The sequence below is a fragment of the Eptatretus burgeri genome, chromosome 1 (assembly GCF_056783735.1).
Source record: "Eptatretus burgeri isolate ZD-2024b chromosome 1, Ebu_testis_v1, whole genome shotgun sequence".
NCBI classification, from domain to species: Eukaryota; Metazoa; Chordata; class Myxini; order Myxiniformes; family Myxinidae; genus Eptatretus; species Eptatretus burgeri.
In genome coordinates, this window is record NC_140961.1 from 46,844,210 (window position 1) to 46,860,230 (window position 16,021).

Here is a 16,021-nt window from a genome sequence, read left to right on the forward strand (position 1 = left end):
TGTCCTGTCATGTCAATTTTGAGACTTTTTGTCTAGAATGTGTACTTATGACCCTTAGGCCTGACATGTATTTTTTTACTTCACACTTTCCCTCTGTTATACTTCTTTATATTTAGTTGTAAAACTTTTGAGGCTTCAATGAAAAATATTTGGATAAATATTTACCATTACTTGTGTTGAGTGTAAAAGCAGACCAAAAGAAGCTATGGATCCAATCTGACAGCTTTGATCTTGAAAAATGGTATGTACTGCTTCGTTTTCTGATGCTCAGCATTAAAAAAAAAGATAGGGCATGGACAAATAACCACAGGTTGGCATCCATGGTGAGAAGGAAATTCCTCCTCGATTGCCCCGCTGAGTGCTGAGAGCGAGAGAAAAAAAAAAGATGTCAAAAAGATGACATCGCTGGTGCAGAGTGCTCTGGGAAGCGACGTCACTTTCCCCAATATCAGTGGCTGTGTTTGTGTGAAAGTCAAGTCTGGTGTTGTCTCATGTCTCTGTCCGAATGAGTGCGCAATTTGTGCACAGCTCATCCACGAGCCTTAGTGCCTGCAAAAAAAGTAAATAAATTCTATAAAATCATACACAAGGCAATGAAATAAAAATCATGACATATTTTAAACATAGCAATATTTCTGAAATAAATTCAGAATGAAATATAAAATGACAGCAAGATAAGCATGGACTACAATGTCAATGACTGAGCAGGGAGGAGCAGGATTCAGATCTAGGGTACAGCCTTTATTGCCTGAAGCATGGATGCTATCAAAGCCGTTTGATTCAGTACCATCACTGCTTACTATATGTACACCATACTGGCTGCACCATCAGCAGCTAAAAACTGTCATCCTGGTGTTTCACATGTAGGATGAGGCACATCTGATGGACGTCAAGTCGGAGGACCCGTTTACCAGCACTGGGGCATTTGTGGACATTAAAGTTCCCGCAGTGTCTTTCGCGAAGAATAGACGAGTTATCGCTGGTACATTCCAGAGTGCATATTTCTGCCTAAAACTGCAGATAGCAAGTGCTCTGGTCTTCTTGGATATCCCTTGACACCTGGTTACACGACCTGCTATCTCAGAGTGCATTTGCTGTCTGGGCAACAGCTTCTGCACGAGAAACAAATTTAAGTTTTGAATGTTAAACAACAATGAATAAACAATGAATGTTCGCATTCCATCAACCATTCTTTTTTTCCAACTTCAGTGCCAACTCACCCCTCTCACTCTCAAAGCAACCATCACACTCTTCTCCCTCTAAGCTTCCCTCTCACCTTTCTCAAAAACACCCCCATCACCTTTCTCCCACCATTCACCACCCTCACTCACCCTTCTCAAAGTTGCCCCCCCTCTCATCCACAAAGCTGCCTCCTCCCCCTGCCCTCTCACCACTCTACCTCTTCAAATCCTCAACTGCCTTACTGCCCCCTCTCTTGCCCCCCTCTCCCCCAGCACCACAGAGCCTTTTCTCCTCCTCATCCGACCCCCTCCCCAGGCTATTCTACAATCCCCCACACTCTTTCAACAGCCCTCTTTACCTCCCCCCCTCCTCTCTTGTCCTACCCTCCCCCTCCCCTCCCACCCCCTGCACCCAAAGCCTCCTCCCTCCCTCTTCATTAACAGTGTGAACCTCAAATATCCAGGGCCATCGCTCAAACCTTTCAGATCTCTCCATACAGGTTGCCACTGACAAACCAGACATAATCTGCCGAACAGAAACTTTCCTCCCCAAAGACGTGTCTGACTCCCAAGTATCTCTCCTTGGTTACTCCCTCCTCCGGTTTGACAGACCTGAGCCTCGTCCTGGTGGAGGAGTTGCTCTCTTCATGAAAGACTCCATTCATCACTCTCCATGCACTGCCCTCACTCCCCCACACCCCCAGGAATACCTCTGGCTATGACTTCCCCTCCACTCCCATCTCATGTTTATACGTGTACTGTACCGTCCACCTAACAGTGATGACTCCATTTACACCTCACTATCCAAAAACATGGACCATCTTATATCTTCTCATCCAAACTCTCTTCTTCATATGTGGCGACTTCAATTGTCATCATGCCAGTTGGCTTGGTGTGGGTACCTCTCTCACCTGTCATGGCATCTCAGCAAAAGACTTCTGTGACTCATTGGGACTGACTCAATCGGTCATCTTCCCGCCCCGGATATCAACTAATGGCAATCGATCTCTTCTGGATCTGATTTTGACAAATTTCGCTGAAAATATCTGCTGTTCTTCCTCCGCTTCAATCGGTTCTTCTGACCACGCCCTTATCAAAGTGGACATCTCTCTGGCTATTATCAGAGAACCACCTCACCGCCGTCGAGTCTGGCATTTCACTCAAGCCGACTGGCAGTCTCCAAGCAGCCATCAAACTTCGAGACTGGTCTCCCATTGCCACTTTGTCCAACATCAACTCTTCCTGGGAATTCTTTCAAAGAAACTTGCTCTCCCTCATGCACAGATTTATCACCTCTCGTCTTCAGTTGTCCTACCCTTCCTCCCGCCCTTGGTTTACTGAAGCTTGTGGCGAGGCAGTTGTCCTGAAACAACTTGCCTTTGCCTCATAGAAAGCAAACCCAACTGAGGGTAATCTCAGTTCCTTCCATAAAGCTCGGAACAAGTATGTATCTACCCTCAGGAGAGCCAGAAAACATCTTTCTTATCTCAAGTCTGAACTCTCAAACCTCTCCCCCTCCTCCAAATCCTGGTGGCATCTAATCAAATCTGTTACTGGTGAATGTTCCCCCTCCATCCCCTCCTTTACCTCAAATGGCCGCACTGCAGATACCGCACGTGAAAATGTTCAATGCCTAAATTTGGTGTTTGCATCAAAATCTTGTGTCCAAAACCCATCGCTTTCTGTACCCACCTTACCCAGTCGCACCCAACTGTCCCTTGACTCTGTGTCCTTTTCTGCTGACAAGGTGGAGAGCTTGCTGTTAAACCTCGACTCAGATTCTGCAACTGGTCCAGATGGCATCAGCCCAAGTGTCCCACCAATGGATGGAGGTCCTCAATGCCGGACATGAAATCAGAGCCATATCCCTAAACATATCACATGCTTTTGACACGGTCTGGCACCCTGCCCTGCTCACCAAACTCTCTTCCAATGTTATCCAAGGCCATCTCCACTCATGGCTCGCAGACTTCCTCTCCTGTCACAGTCAACGTGTGGCCCTAAATGGAGTTCTTTCATCCCCTCTTCCTGTCCAGGCTGGAGTTCCTCAACGCAGCGTTCTGGGCCCTGTTCTTTTTCTGGTTTTCATCAATGATCTCTCCGACTCTCTGGAAAATCCTCTTTATCTCTTTGCTGATGACTCCACCCTCTGCCGTACCATCTGTCATCCCTCAGAACATCAAGCAGCAGCTTCTTTGCTCACTGCAGATCTGGATAAAATCACAAACTGGTCCAACATGTGGAACATGTCTTCCAATCCGGACAAATCTCACACTCTCACTACGTCTCTCCGAAAGGACCGTTTGGAAAACCCTCCCATCCACTTTCTCAACAATCCTCTGTAAGAAGTCCTTTCTTTCAAGCTTCTGCGTCTCACGATCTGTCATGATCTTTCCTGGGAAAGCCACATGTCCAACCTGGCCTCCAAAGCCAGTCGCCGACTGGGAATCCTTCGTCGTGCAAAGTCCTTCATTGGCACACCTGAGCTCCTGACGACATACAAAGCTTTCGTCTGCAGCCTGATGGAGTACTGCTCCCCCATCTGGGCTGGTGCTCCTGCCTCCCACCTCTCTCGGCTTGACGCTGTGGAAACCAAGGGGATTTCGGATCATTGGCATCTCCCGCGATTAGGCAGAGTCTTTGGGCCTCTCACTCTCTCACCGCAGGCATGTCGGTGGTCTTTCTGTCTTCTACCGTCTCCTCTCTGGTAATGCCACCCCTGCTCTCTCTGTGATTTGTCCCCACCATATTTCTGCAGGGCGCTCAACACCCGCCAACTACCCCTTCTGGTAAAACTACCAAAATCATGAATCACTGCTCACCTTCACTCTTTCATTCCTCTTTTTTCCAGCATTTGGAATAAACTCCCTCACTCTGTTCAATCCCATTCTTCCCTCCAGGCCTTCAAAAAACAGCTGTTCACCACCACCTCTTATCCCCCATCCAAATCCTCGATCTTTTCTACCCCCGTTAATCCACCCCAAACCCACCTCCTTCAAATTCCCTGCTTTCCTTCCTGAAAGTCCCTGCAATGTCCATCTTGTATACCCCGTGTTCCCCGCCCCATCCCTCTCCCTTCCACAGATCTCCTAATGTCTCTGTTCCCCAGTTTTGTCCTTCCCACTCCCACCCCTCTTGTCTCATGCCCCCCTTGCTGTGTATTGTGTGTTAGCTCTACATGAGCCTCGACAAGGTATACAAAAAAACAAAAAGTGCCCAGGTTGTTCGCTGGTGTTGAGCTACGGAAGCCAACCATGATATGCAACATAATTATTAATAATACGCCCCGATATATATATATATCGGGCGTATAAAAATCACTGGCAAGGAAGCCAAAGTACGGGTAGGAGGGGACGAACACCAACCATTTTTATTATTCAGTTAGCCTTCGATGTACACTACTGGTCAAAAGTTTTAGAACACCCCCATTTTTCAGTTTTTACTGAAATTTTAGCAGTTCAAGTCCAGTGAATAACCTGAAATGGTACAAAGCTAAGCGGTAAACTGCCAGGGGTTAAAAAAAAGTTTAGGTTACCAAAAACTGAAAAATAATGTAAATTTCAGTTGTCAAAAAAGGCTCTTTTCAGGGAACAAGTAATGGGTTAACAACTGCAGCTGTTCTGCAGAAATGGAAGTAAAATCAACCTTGAAAGTTGATGCAAACATTTCCTACAGGTGTCCCAACTTTTGTTGATTAGTTACAAGCCCTCTGTCTGTATAATAGCAGACTTGGAACAGACTGTGTTGCTACACCCTCTGCAGTATTATTTGGACAATATTGCACAGCAGGAAGTAGTATATTGCTATCATAAGGTGAGAAAAAGACAATTAACAAAGGAAGACAGACCATTATAACGTTTAAAAGTGTAGGTCTTTCCTTTGGAGAAATTGCAAAGAAGCCAAGGTGTCAGTGAGTGCAGTTTTCTACTCCATCAAAAGGCATTTGGAAACTGGAGGAAACTGACAGGAAGAGGTCTAGCAGACCCAAAGCCCCAACACAATCAGAAGACAAGTTTCTGAGAGTCAACAGCTTGCGTGATAGGTGGTTCACAGGACAGCAGCTTCAAGCACAGCTTAACACTGGTCGAAGTAAGGAAGTCTGTTTCAACTGTGAAGAGAAGACTTCGAGCTGCAGGTTTGACAGATCGAGTGGCAGTAAGAAAGCCATTGCTAAGATGGCAAAATAATAAAAAGAGGCTTGCATGGGCCATGAAGCACCGCCAGTGGACTACTGAAAACTGGAAGAAGGTCTTATGGACTAATGAATCAAAATTTGAAATCTTCGGTTCATCACGCAGGGTTTTTGCACGCCGTTGAGTCGGCGAAAGGATGGTTCCTCAGTGTGTGACACCAACTGTCAAACATGAAGGAGGAAGCATGATGATCTGGGGCTCTTTTGCTGGATCCAGAGTCGGCGACTTGCGCAGAGTGACTGGCACCCTGAGCCAAAAGGGCTTCCACAGTATTTTGCAGCGCCATACAATACTCTTTGGTCTACGCCTAGTTGGTCAGGGGTTCATACCACAGCAAGATAACGACCCAAAACATACCTCCATGCAATGTCAGAACTACCAAAGAAGAAAAGACCAAGACAGTAGGCTTCAAATCATGGAATGGCCAGCACAGTCCCCAGACTTAAACCCCATTGAGCTGGTTTGGGATGAACTGGACAGAAGGGTGAAACCAAAGCAACCTACAAGTGCAACACATTTGTGGGAACTTCTGCAACAGTGTTGGGAAGAACTTTTCCAACAATATTTGATTTCCATTGTAAAAAGAATGCCACAAGTATGTTCGGCTGGTATATCTGCAAAAGGTGGCTACTTTGATGAGTCAAAAATTTAGATTAAATTTTGTTCAACAAAACGATTCCATGATTTCTTTTTTATCTGCAATTGTTTATTTGTTCTATGCTTTAATTTCAGAGTACATTGAAACATTAAACTGCTTAAATTTCAGTAAAAACTGGAAAAATGGGGGTGTTCTAAAACTTTTGACCGGTAGTGTACTTGTTCGAATTATTGAGTTTAAAAGCACTGACAGATGGTGCTGAAATTGCATCACAAATACTTTACGAGAAAATTCAGGATCCGATGAAGTAAAAATAATGATGACTCCTTTTACAACACTGGTTTAGTGTCTCTTCTATGGATATGAGCATCCGTTTTTGTGTTGAGCACCATTCAAAACCTGCTTATAATCACGTCCAAGACACCCACCACAGCACAATCTTTTTATTGACGTCGGGTCGACAGGTGAAAGGTGAACGGTCAGTGAGTTGGGCAGCATTTTCGGGGCCACTTGCAAGGTTAGAGTTAAGGTCTGTGCACGCAGACCCCCATCGAGGGAGCTTGTCGGCACAGACTGTTCTCGAGGGTACGCCAAGGGGCTCCATATCTCGTAAACAGGTTCCTGATTAAAAAAACAAAACAAACAAATCAAATTATAATGCCAGAAAAAACAATGCATTAAAATTAACCAAACAAAATACAATAATGGATTAAATCAACCGGACGTGGATTGAGGCATGACAACCGCCGTGGGAAGAGAGGAGAAGCTGACGTTTCAGAAATTCAGCCTTCGTCAAAGCAAAAGGGCCTTTGCTTCGCCGAAAGGTTAACGCCGAACACATCAGCTTCTCCTCACTTCCCAAGTACCCCATGGGCCCCAAAACTGAAATCCTCACCCACCCTCCCAAATAGGGAAATTTCAACCATGATTTTTGATTAATATGGGTCAGAAGGCTTCAAAATGTGTAATTTTTTTTTTGCCATTTTGCCAGAGGATGCTTCTTTGGTTTAACTCATTTGTGCTCGTACCCTAATCACCACGAGTGTAAAATTAGCAATTTCTGAAAATGCACTCATGTAACTATTACCATCTATGCACAGCGTAAGGTATCAAAATGTATCTGTTGATTTATTCTCTCATTAAACATAATTGTTTATATGTTATATTTGGAATTCAATATACTGTAGAAAATAAATGCACTGAAAATATGCCAAATTTAGCTTTAAATCATTTTGACATGTACCACGGAATATTTTATAGTGCACTCGGAACAATTATATACAACATCTTGTACATTAGCAACCAACATCAAAATAACCATCACTTAAAGTATTTTGGTTTCTCTTTGGAATGCCTTACTAGGTTCATACATGTGATGAATATATGTACAGCTGAGATCTATATAAATAAAGATCTTTATAGATCTACGAGGTCCGTCTAAAAAGTAACGGGACTGACTTCACAGAAATTTTATTCCAAAAAAATATATTGAAATCACAGTTTGTTCCCTTCAAAAGAGTCTCCCTACAGTCTCACACACTTGTCCATCCTCTTCTTCCACGCTTCGATGCACCCCCTGAAGGCTTCTTGTGGAATCCTCTGGAGCTCCGTCGTCACGGCCCTTTTGATGGCCTCCACATCAGGAAACCGAGTCCCCTTGATCACCCACTTGAGATTGGGGAAGAGGAAAAAAAATCACAAGGGGTCAAGTCTGGCGAATACGGGGGTTGCTCCAGAGTTGGCACGTTCCTCTCCCCTAGAAACTGTCGGATGCTCAAGGCACTGTGAGTAGGGGCATTGTCATGGTGGAGCACCCAGGCGTTGTTCTCCCACAGATCCCTACTCTTGTCCCAGAGGATCTCCTTGTACACGTATAGATTCACTGCTTGACCCTGTGGTAGAAACTCGAAGAGGATGATGCCCTTGATATCAAAAAACGTGATGAGCATCACCTTGACCTTCGACTTCAACATCCTTGCTTTCTTTGGTCTTGGTGATGCCGGAATTTTGCACTGACGACTCTGCCGTTTGGTCTCTGGATTGTATTTAAATATCCACAATTCAGCACCAGTAATGACTCTCCCAAGCAGGTCTGGATCGTTCTCGAGGCGCTCGATAATGTCTTGAAGACAGTGACTCTTTGCTGTTTCTGGTCCTCGGACAACAGCTTGGGGACCATCTTTGCGCACACCTTGCGCATTTCGAGATTTTCAGTGATGATGCTCCAGACAGTGTCCTCGTTGATGGAAAGTTCCTCAGTAATCATCCGCACCATGAGTCGATGATCTGCGCGCACCATCTGCTTCACACGCTCGATGTTTTCCGTTGTTCTGCTCGTTGAAGGTCTTCCAAACCATGGATCGTCTTCAACGTCCTTCCATCCCTTTTTGAACCTCTTGTGCCATTCAAATGCATGTGTACGTGACAGCATTTCTTCCCCATAGACTTGCTGCAGCATTGCGAAGGATTCAGAATGTGTTTTGCCAAGATTGGCAAGAAACTTCAGATTGGCTCTCTGCTCACGACTCATAGCGCGACGACTCAGACTAGACAACGTGTAAAGCACGATCTGTAAAAAAAAATCACACAATGAGCACAGTCAACCATCACCAATCATATTGTTGTGGTTACCAAATTCGCAAACCACCATTCAGGTCCCTTAGGTGAGATATCTCGGTAAGTACATGTGTAGTTAGGCCCAAACCCGTTGTCTAGTGGGAATACATGTCATTTATGCGTGCTGCGACTCTTCAGGATAGCCGTTTTTCTTTTACTATCTTTATTTTGGACCAACCGCCATTGTTACCACCACCAGTCACAACATCAACCACCAACCACAACGCTGTTTAACAAAAACCACCCACCGCGGCGCCGCTTCACGTCACACCTCGCAACCGTCGCATCGCCACCGTTCTTGCGCCGCTTGTGGGTACCGGTGTTGGACTCGTGCAGGGCGCGCGCCGAACAGCGTGTACAAAACCACGGATTTTCCACTTCAAAAACGGATCAAAAATGACACACGCCCACTTTTGTTCCGTCCAATCGGTGAGCAAGGGGCGATTTGGCCCCGCCCCCAGGGTGTTGGAGGGCGATCGATATATGCAAATTTATGGATCAAAAAGCATTCACGCCCACTTTTTCTCGGGCCAATGGGGAGCGAGGTGAAAGGTCGAAGGGAGGGGGTCAAAGATGAGAGAGCGAAGCCACGGGGCTTATATAAGCGACCGTGTTCGTCAGTCAAGAACAGAGAGTTAAGACGTCGCAGTCGGTGGAGTTGGGAAGAAGCAGAACAGAGAGTTAAGACTTCGCGGGCGGTGGAGTTGGGAAGAAGGAGCAAGAAGGAGCTGGTCGTCGTCGTGTGCGTTGGAGTCAGAGCGGAGGGGACGGAGCTGTGGAGAGGTGGCGAGGGCAGACGAGGGGGTGCTCGCGTCGTGCAAGGAGCTGCACCCCAGGGAGGCCGACAGCGCGACCTGGCCGAGGTGGAGACGCTCGTCGCGGGACTCGAGGCAGAGTAGGAATCCTCTATACCCCGAGCATCAGCAACCCCCTCCTGTTTCCCCCCGCGCTGAGATAGTGCGACCAAGGGGGCCCCTTTCCCACCCCCTACCAGACACTGCCCGCGAGGCCCGCAGAGTTGAGGCACCATCGCCGCTCCGCGTCTCATCACCAGACGGGTAGGCCCGACCCGGTCTCGGCCTCAGGCCCGCCTCATCCTTGAGGGTATTCTTTTCCTTGGTTTTGGGTATGTGTTGTCGGCGCCGTCTGTGAAGTAAAATTGTATAAGTGTTGCCGTGTGCTCGCGTAATCGGTATTAGATCTGCATTGTCGCATTTGCTTTTTGTGTAAATTGCATTGTGTTTTTCTTTTCTATGTGCTTTTGGTGGAATTGAATATGTGTGCTTTCCGTTCGTCGCGAATAAATGTGCTTTGTGTTGAACTGTTTCCCGCTTCGCTTCGTCATTTCTTTCATTGAATCCTCATCTTGCTTCATGTAAAGGGTTGGTAGTGGGCTGAATACGCCCGATAATTAATCGAACCGTCGAGGTCGACGAATAACACCGCTCGGTTATCCCGATAGTACGGAACGGGTCGCTTAAGTGGCCCGTGTCCGAAGTCGACCTGCGGCGAGGTGCGATCGCCCGGTCTACCCTCCGCGTGGGTACTTAGGTAGGTCGAATTTGGCGAGCAACCCTATCCCACGCGGGGGCTGATTGGCTCGATCGCGGTGAGACCGAAAGGTCCACCCGTGACTGGTTCCCGGCGTTAGTCCGAGAGGGTCACGACTGGATTGTCCGTCCGGTGGGCGACGTGCCGCGATTCGAGTTACGTGGCCGTCAGCACGCCGGCGGGCGCGAATCCGTAACACTGGTGTCAGGTCGTGCGATACAAATCCATCGCCCTCCTCGCGGCACTGGTATCGGAGAACAGGAAAACGGGCTCTCCTGTCTCCAGCTAAATTCACAGGAATCGGTCCAGGGGTGAGAGAAGCGACCCCCGATTCCCTCCAAATTACGAGCGATTCAAATTAACCCTTCACGAGAAGCAAGATGGCGTCTCAAGGCGAGCGGGAGCCGGGGGTATTAGAAATGTATATGTGTAGTAATGTAGAGTCCATGATCCAGGATGGAATCCCCGTGCAGGAAATGTTGATTGTGCAGGAACACGGACTCGCCCAACTGAACCCAGAGCCCGAAATGGGTGCGGCAGCGGCCGCGGTGTATGACACCTCCCCCCCCCTCTCCACCAAAACCCTTCCCCAACCCCTGCCGAAACGGCTCACTCAAGCGCACCCGACATGGCCCAGCTATGCGCCATGCTGGCGGCAATGACAAAGGAAATGAAAGGAATGAACGAAAAGATGGATGCGAATACACAACAAATGAACGAAAAGATGGATACAAACACAAATGGAATGAAAAACGAAATGAACAAACAAATGAACGGAATGGAAGCAAACATGAAGGAAGAAATGAAAAAGCTCCGGGGTGAGACGCAGAACATGGGCCGATGCCTGCAGGCGGGCATGAAGGCCATGACCAGGGAGCTGGGAATGGCGACTCCACGTGTGGGAGCAAACGAGCTGGAAGGGGGTGCAACGGCTGACAGGCCCGCGGTGGATGCGGGTAAGGAAAAAGTAATTCGGGAGACAAGAGACGAGGTGAAAGTAATTGCGAGGGAGAGAAAAGAACAATGAATACGGAGAGCAAGGATGAGGTACGCGGAGATCGTGAAAGAGCAAGGAGTGAAAAACAGGGAAGGACAGGAGCGACTTAAAGAGAAAGCAAGGTTGACCTACATAAAGATAAGGGAAAGACGCCAGAAAGAAGCGGAGACGAAGAGACAGGAGGGGACAACAGAAACTTATAAATGTATAGAGACACGGGAGACAAAAAAAATAGAGGAGAGACAACACGATGAAGACGGGGTAAGTGACGCACACACACACACGGAGGTAGTGGAGGATAGTGAGGTTGAGCTCGCGGAGCGTGTAGGGACCCGGTGCGAGCACCTGGATGGCCTCCTCCAGGAACGAGGGGAGGGAGTCTGCCCCCTTGAGGCGAGTCACGACCAGGTGAGTTCGGTCGTGCTTTGCGAGGTTGAGGGGAGGAGTGCTGTGGACGGGTGCACGGAGAGCTTGGGGGGTATAGAGGCCCCGGAGACTCTTGTGGGGACACGAATCCCCAGTGTGGTTGTCCCTGTGTGTGTGGTGCAAGGTGTGAGTGCGTCCCCGTGTGTGGAAGCGACCCCGTGTGTGAGTGGTGTGGTGGCGATGGTGCCAGAGTACGTGCTTCCCAGCACGCCGTGTGTGGGTGAGGCACGGTGTGTGGATGAGGGACCGCGGTTGAGTGCCCCCGCGTGTATGAGTGAGGCACGGTGTGTGGATGAGGCACCGCGGTTGAGTGCCCCCGCGTGTATGAGTGAGGCACGGTGTGTGGATGAGGCACCGCGGGTGAGTGCCCCCGCGGGTGTGAGTGGAGTGGTTTGTATGAATGGAGCACCACGTGTGAGTGGTATGGGTTATGCAAGGGAGACCGTGTGTGTGAGAGAGCGGTATGTGAGGGAGATGTCGGTTGGCATGCGGGAGCACGCAGCCGCGTCTCCCGGTGTGAATGTAATGGTGTGGACTGTGTGCGTCGTAACACGCAGGTGTGCGTGGGTCGAATGGCGACGACGACGACAGAGGAACGAAAGCCGAGTCGCGGCTGTAGCTATTTCGGGGACCGTGCCGGGTTCACCCAGCCGCGAGCACGAGGTTCGTGCTGTGCAACGCACGAGACCGCCACGTGCTCGCTTGCGAGAGTGAAGTCCCGGTCCGGAAACGCCAGCGGTGGATTTGCCGATCTCGCGGACGGACAAAGTTTAGGCAGGTAAATGGATTTGGACCGGACGGGTTCTCCACGCGATCGTGTGTGTTAAGCTCCAACGGGCAAAGCACATGTGTTCGCGTGGGGAACCCCTCGAGACGTGGGGCTTGTGTTTTTTTTATGCGCACGGTGACGCCATGGCTGCACGTGGGGTTGGAATCCGGCAGGAGGGGTATCTCTGCCGGATGGTACCGTCCAAGGAGGGACGAGGAACACGTGCAGCTGCATGACGTCACGGGCAGGTGCAAAGTGCGCGAGTTGCCGCGCTGGTGATGCGCATGGAAAAAAAAAAAAGCAAGCCTCACTTTCGGGTGCACAGGATTCCTGGGCAAGGGGTGGAAGACCCCCTTACCTGGGCACAGGAAGGAAACTAGTTAGGGGGAAGGGTTAGCTTAGTTAGACCGACTTCATGGGGCAGGGGTAAGTCCTCATGGAGTCCGTGGAATGGATTAGGTAGAGGGATTTAGTGAGCTTTAGGTTGGGAAATAAAAGTTATTTGGGACATTTGAGAACATGGACAGACTTGTGAATGTGTAGAGGGGACGTAGCTTAGCTACGTAGGTTAAAAGGAACGTGCTGTAGTTTAAGGGACGACGTGGGAGCACGAGTTAGTTAGGGGATGTAGTTAGAAGGATGGCAGAGTTCAGCGGTGAGTGTGTTGAAGAGTTGGTGAGTTGAGAGGTGAGTACATGGTGAGTGAGAGAGGCCAGCGGGTCTGTGTGTATGGAGTGAATGGGGAATGCATGGTGCGATGAGTGATTGGGGGGAGGAGTGACTCCCGCCCAAGGGACCCCGGGGTCAGAGTAAAGTGAGTTAGCTGGGTTAGTCAAATTGAAAAATGGAGGTCGTTTTGCTGTTGGTGGGAAAGTAGGCTCGAGACCCATTTGGAGGGGTGCAGGAGCCCTGTTGACGGGCTTGGGAGCGTGGCTGCGAAAGGTGAGTATCGCTGAGTGGGTACCCCGGGCACCAGGCTAGTCGGCCGCGGTAGGCCAAGGGCCCATGGGGGGCCGGGATAGCGTAGTGGGCACGGGTGCGCCTGCTTGGTGCGGGGGCCCGGGGCGCCATTAGCCGCGTGGGCAGTGTTGTGGGCACGGGTGACCCTCGGAAAGGGGCCCGGGAGGCCGGCCTGCCACGTGTGCGTTTCAGGGGAGGTGCCATGGGGGCACTCCCGGTGTTAGGGAGCTGGTAGGCTCGGAGGCAGTGTAGTGCCCGGGGTGCCATAGGGGGAGAATCGGCAGAGGAACCTGCCTGCCAAAGGCAACCACGTGTCCCAGCCAGGAGACCGTGTGAGAGCACAGAAAGAAAATTGGGACGCTAGGCCCGAAATTGTGAGGACACCAACACAGGCGACGGGAATCTGGGTTGTTAGAACCAATAGTTTAAGCGAGAGGCGCTTGTTGAAAGCCCCGGGGTAGTTTAACAGTTAAATGGTTAGGGTAGATTAGGAGATGTACCCCTCCGCACCATCCATCCCCTCGCTCTCGTTGTGGGCCGCTGGACCCACTTGGTGTTAAGATCGCCGAACTCTGGGGAGGCCATTCTGAGGCTTCGTTGGGCCTCGACACAGGACGTTAGCTCTCCCTTATTCCCCTCCGGGAAGGGAACGTAGGGGTTGGGAGTAGGCTAGGTGACAGGATAGGTTAGCCGAACAAGGACGATAAAGGGGGTTAGGGGACGATTTATAGTGGGGGAGTAAAAATAAAAACAACAAAAAAAAATTTAAGTTGGGGCTAAATTGGGGTTTGACAAATTAAGGGAGTGGGTATGTACAGTGACAGGCAAAGGCGATAGGTTGGGAGGGAGACAGGTAGGTAGGTCCGAGCCCGCCTTCCAAGTGGCCAGCACCACCGCACTCCTTCCACCAACCTCCACTGAACGGCAAAGGCTGGCCAGCTTCATCTGTTGGCTGCGTTGCTGCAAGGCAAAGGCCGGCCCACTTCGTCTGCAGCTGCTGTGCTGCAAGGCCTGTGCCGGCCCACTTCGTCTGCCGGCTGGCTGTTTTTCTGCAAGGCCTGTGCCGGCCAGTTCATCTGCTGGCTGTGTTACTGCAAGGCCTGTGCCGGCCAACTTCATCGGCAGCTGTTGTTTTGCTGCAAGGTCTGTGCCGGCCCACTTCATCTGCCGGCTGGCTGTTTTTCTGCAGGGCCTGTGCCAGCCAGTTCATCTGCTGGCTGTTTTTCTTCAAGGCCTGTGCCGGCCAGTTTATCTGCCGGCTGTGTTTGTCTACAGCGGCCTTCTTCTGCGGGCTGTGTTTGCCTGCTTGCCTTTGCCATGCCATGCCCACTGCCCACGTTCACCAGCCCCGTTCAATTTTTGCTTTCACCCCCCCCCCCCCTGTTCATTTCCATGTGCGCCAGGATCCGCAAGGCAACAGTTTGCAAGCTGCAAGAACTGCCCTGTTGGCAGCTACAACACGGGCCTGCAGTGGCGGCCCGTGCACCGTGTTTGTGTTCATCCATCCATTCGTTGTGCTCATTGCGTGTGCCACTTGAGCTGGCACGGAGACTGCGTTGTGCAGCCCATGCACCGTTGTGGTTCACTGCGTTCAGTTCAAAAAGGAAGGCCTTGGACTGCGTGTGAGCAGCCAGCCACGTTCCCTGTCACCTGCATTGTTTTGAGCCAGAGACTGCATTCGAGCAGCCTGGCTCCCTGCTAACTGTTTTCTTTTGCAGAGTTCAGTGATCCTGGGCCATGGTTTAGTGTAAAATTTGTAAGTTAAGGTTAAGATGTACTGTAAATATGAGTGCGCCCCCGGCATGTCTGTCCTAGCGCCGGCAATTTTATTTAAGTCGTCCGTGTGAGTGAGTTTGTTTCGGTAGTTACGCAGCCCTCAGGTTATTTATTTTGGGGACACGAATACCATGAATGTCGCACTCAGGGATCCGTAGGTAAAATGTACTAGGGGAAAACTACACATGATGGCACACGAAAATTTGACGACTCGGGACGAGTCTGTAAAAAGGGGAGGGGGTAGTGTTGTGGTTACCAAATTCGCAAACCACCATTCAGGTCCCTTAGGTGAGATATCTCGGTAAGTACATGTGTAGTTAGGCCCAAACCCGTTGTCTAGTGGGAATACATGTCATTTATGCGTGCTGCGACTCTTCAGGATAGCCGTTTTTCTTTTACTATCTTTATTTTGGACCAACCGCCATTGTTACCACCACCAGTCACATCAACCACCAACCACAATGCCGCTTCACCACAACCACCCACCGCGGCGCCGCTTCACGTCACACCTCGCAACCGTCGCATCGCCACCGTTCTTGCGCCGCTTGTGGGTACCGGTGTTGGACTCGTGCAGGGCGCGCACCGAACAGCGTGTACAAAACCACGGATTTTCCACTTCAAAAACGGATCAAAAACGACACACGCCCACTTTTGTTCCGTCCAATCGGTGAGCAAGGGGCGATTTGGCCCCGCCCCCAGGGCGTTGGAGGGCGATCGATATATGCAAATTTATGGATGAAAAAGCATTCACGCCCACTTTTTCTCAGGCCAATGGGGAGCGAGGTGAAAGGTCGAAGGGAGGGGGTCAAAGATGAGAGAGCGAAGCCACGGGGCTTATATTAGCGACCGTGTTCGTCAGTCAAGAACAGAGAGTTAAGACGTCGCAGTCGGTGGAGTTGGGAAGAAGCAGAACAGAGAGTTAAGACTTCGCGGGCGGTGGAGTTGGGAAGAAGG

The 16,021-nt window shown here is 49.9% G+C and overlaps 1 protein-coding gene across 9 annotated transcripts in view; it reads right to left on the reverse strand.

The window, feature by feature from the left end:
• GDAP2 (ganglioside induced differentiation associated protein 2) overlaps positions 1-16,021 on the reverse strand; it is a 76,245-nt gene that overhangs the window by 40,571 nt on the left and 19,653 nt on the right. For 8 of the 9 annotated variants that reach the window (XM_085882489.1, XM_085882479.1, XM_085882461.1 and 5 more), the window contains one exon: positions 6,401-6,593. In XM_085882489.1, the coding sequence (XP_085738615.1) occupies positions 6,401-6,576 (176 nt within the window). In that variant the 5' untranslated portion in view covers positions 6,577-6,593. Of the gene's footprint in view, positions 1-6,400; positions 6,594-7,512; positions 7,647-16,021 lie in introns of those variants that run through there. The other variant, XM_085882498.1, reaches the window with a different exon arrangement.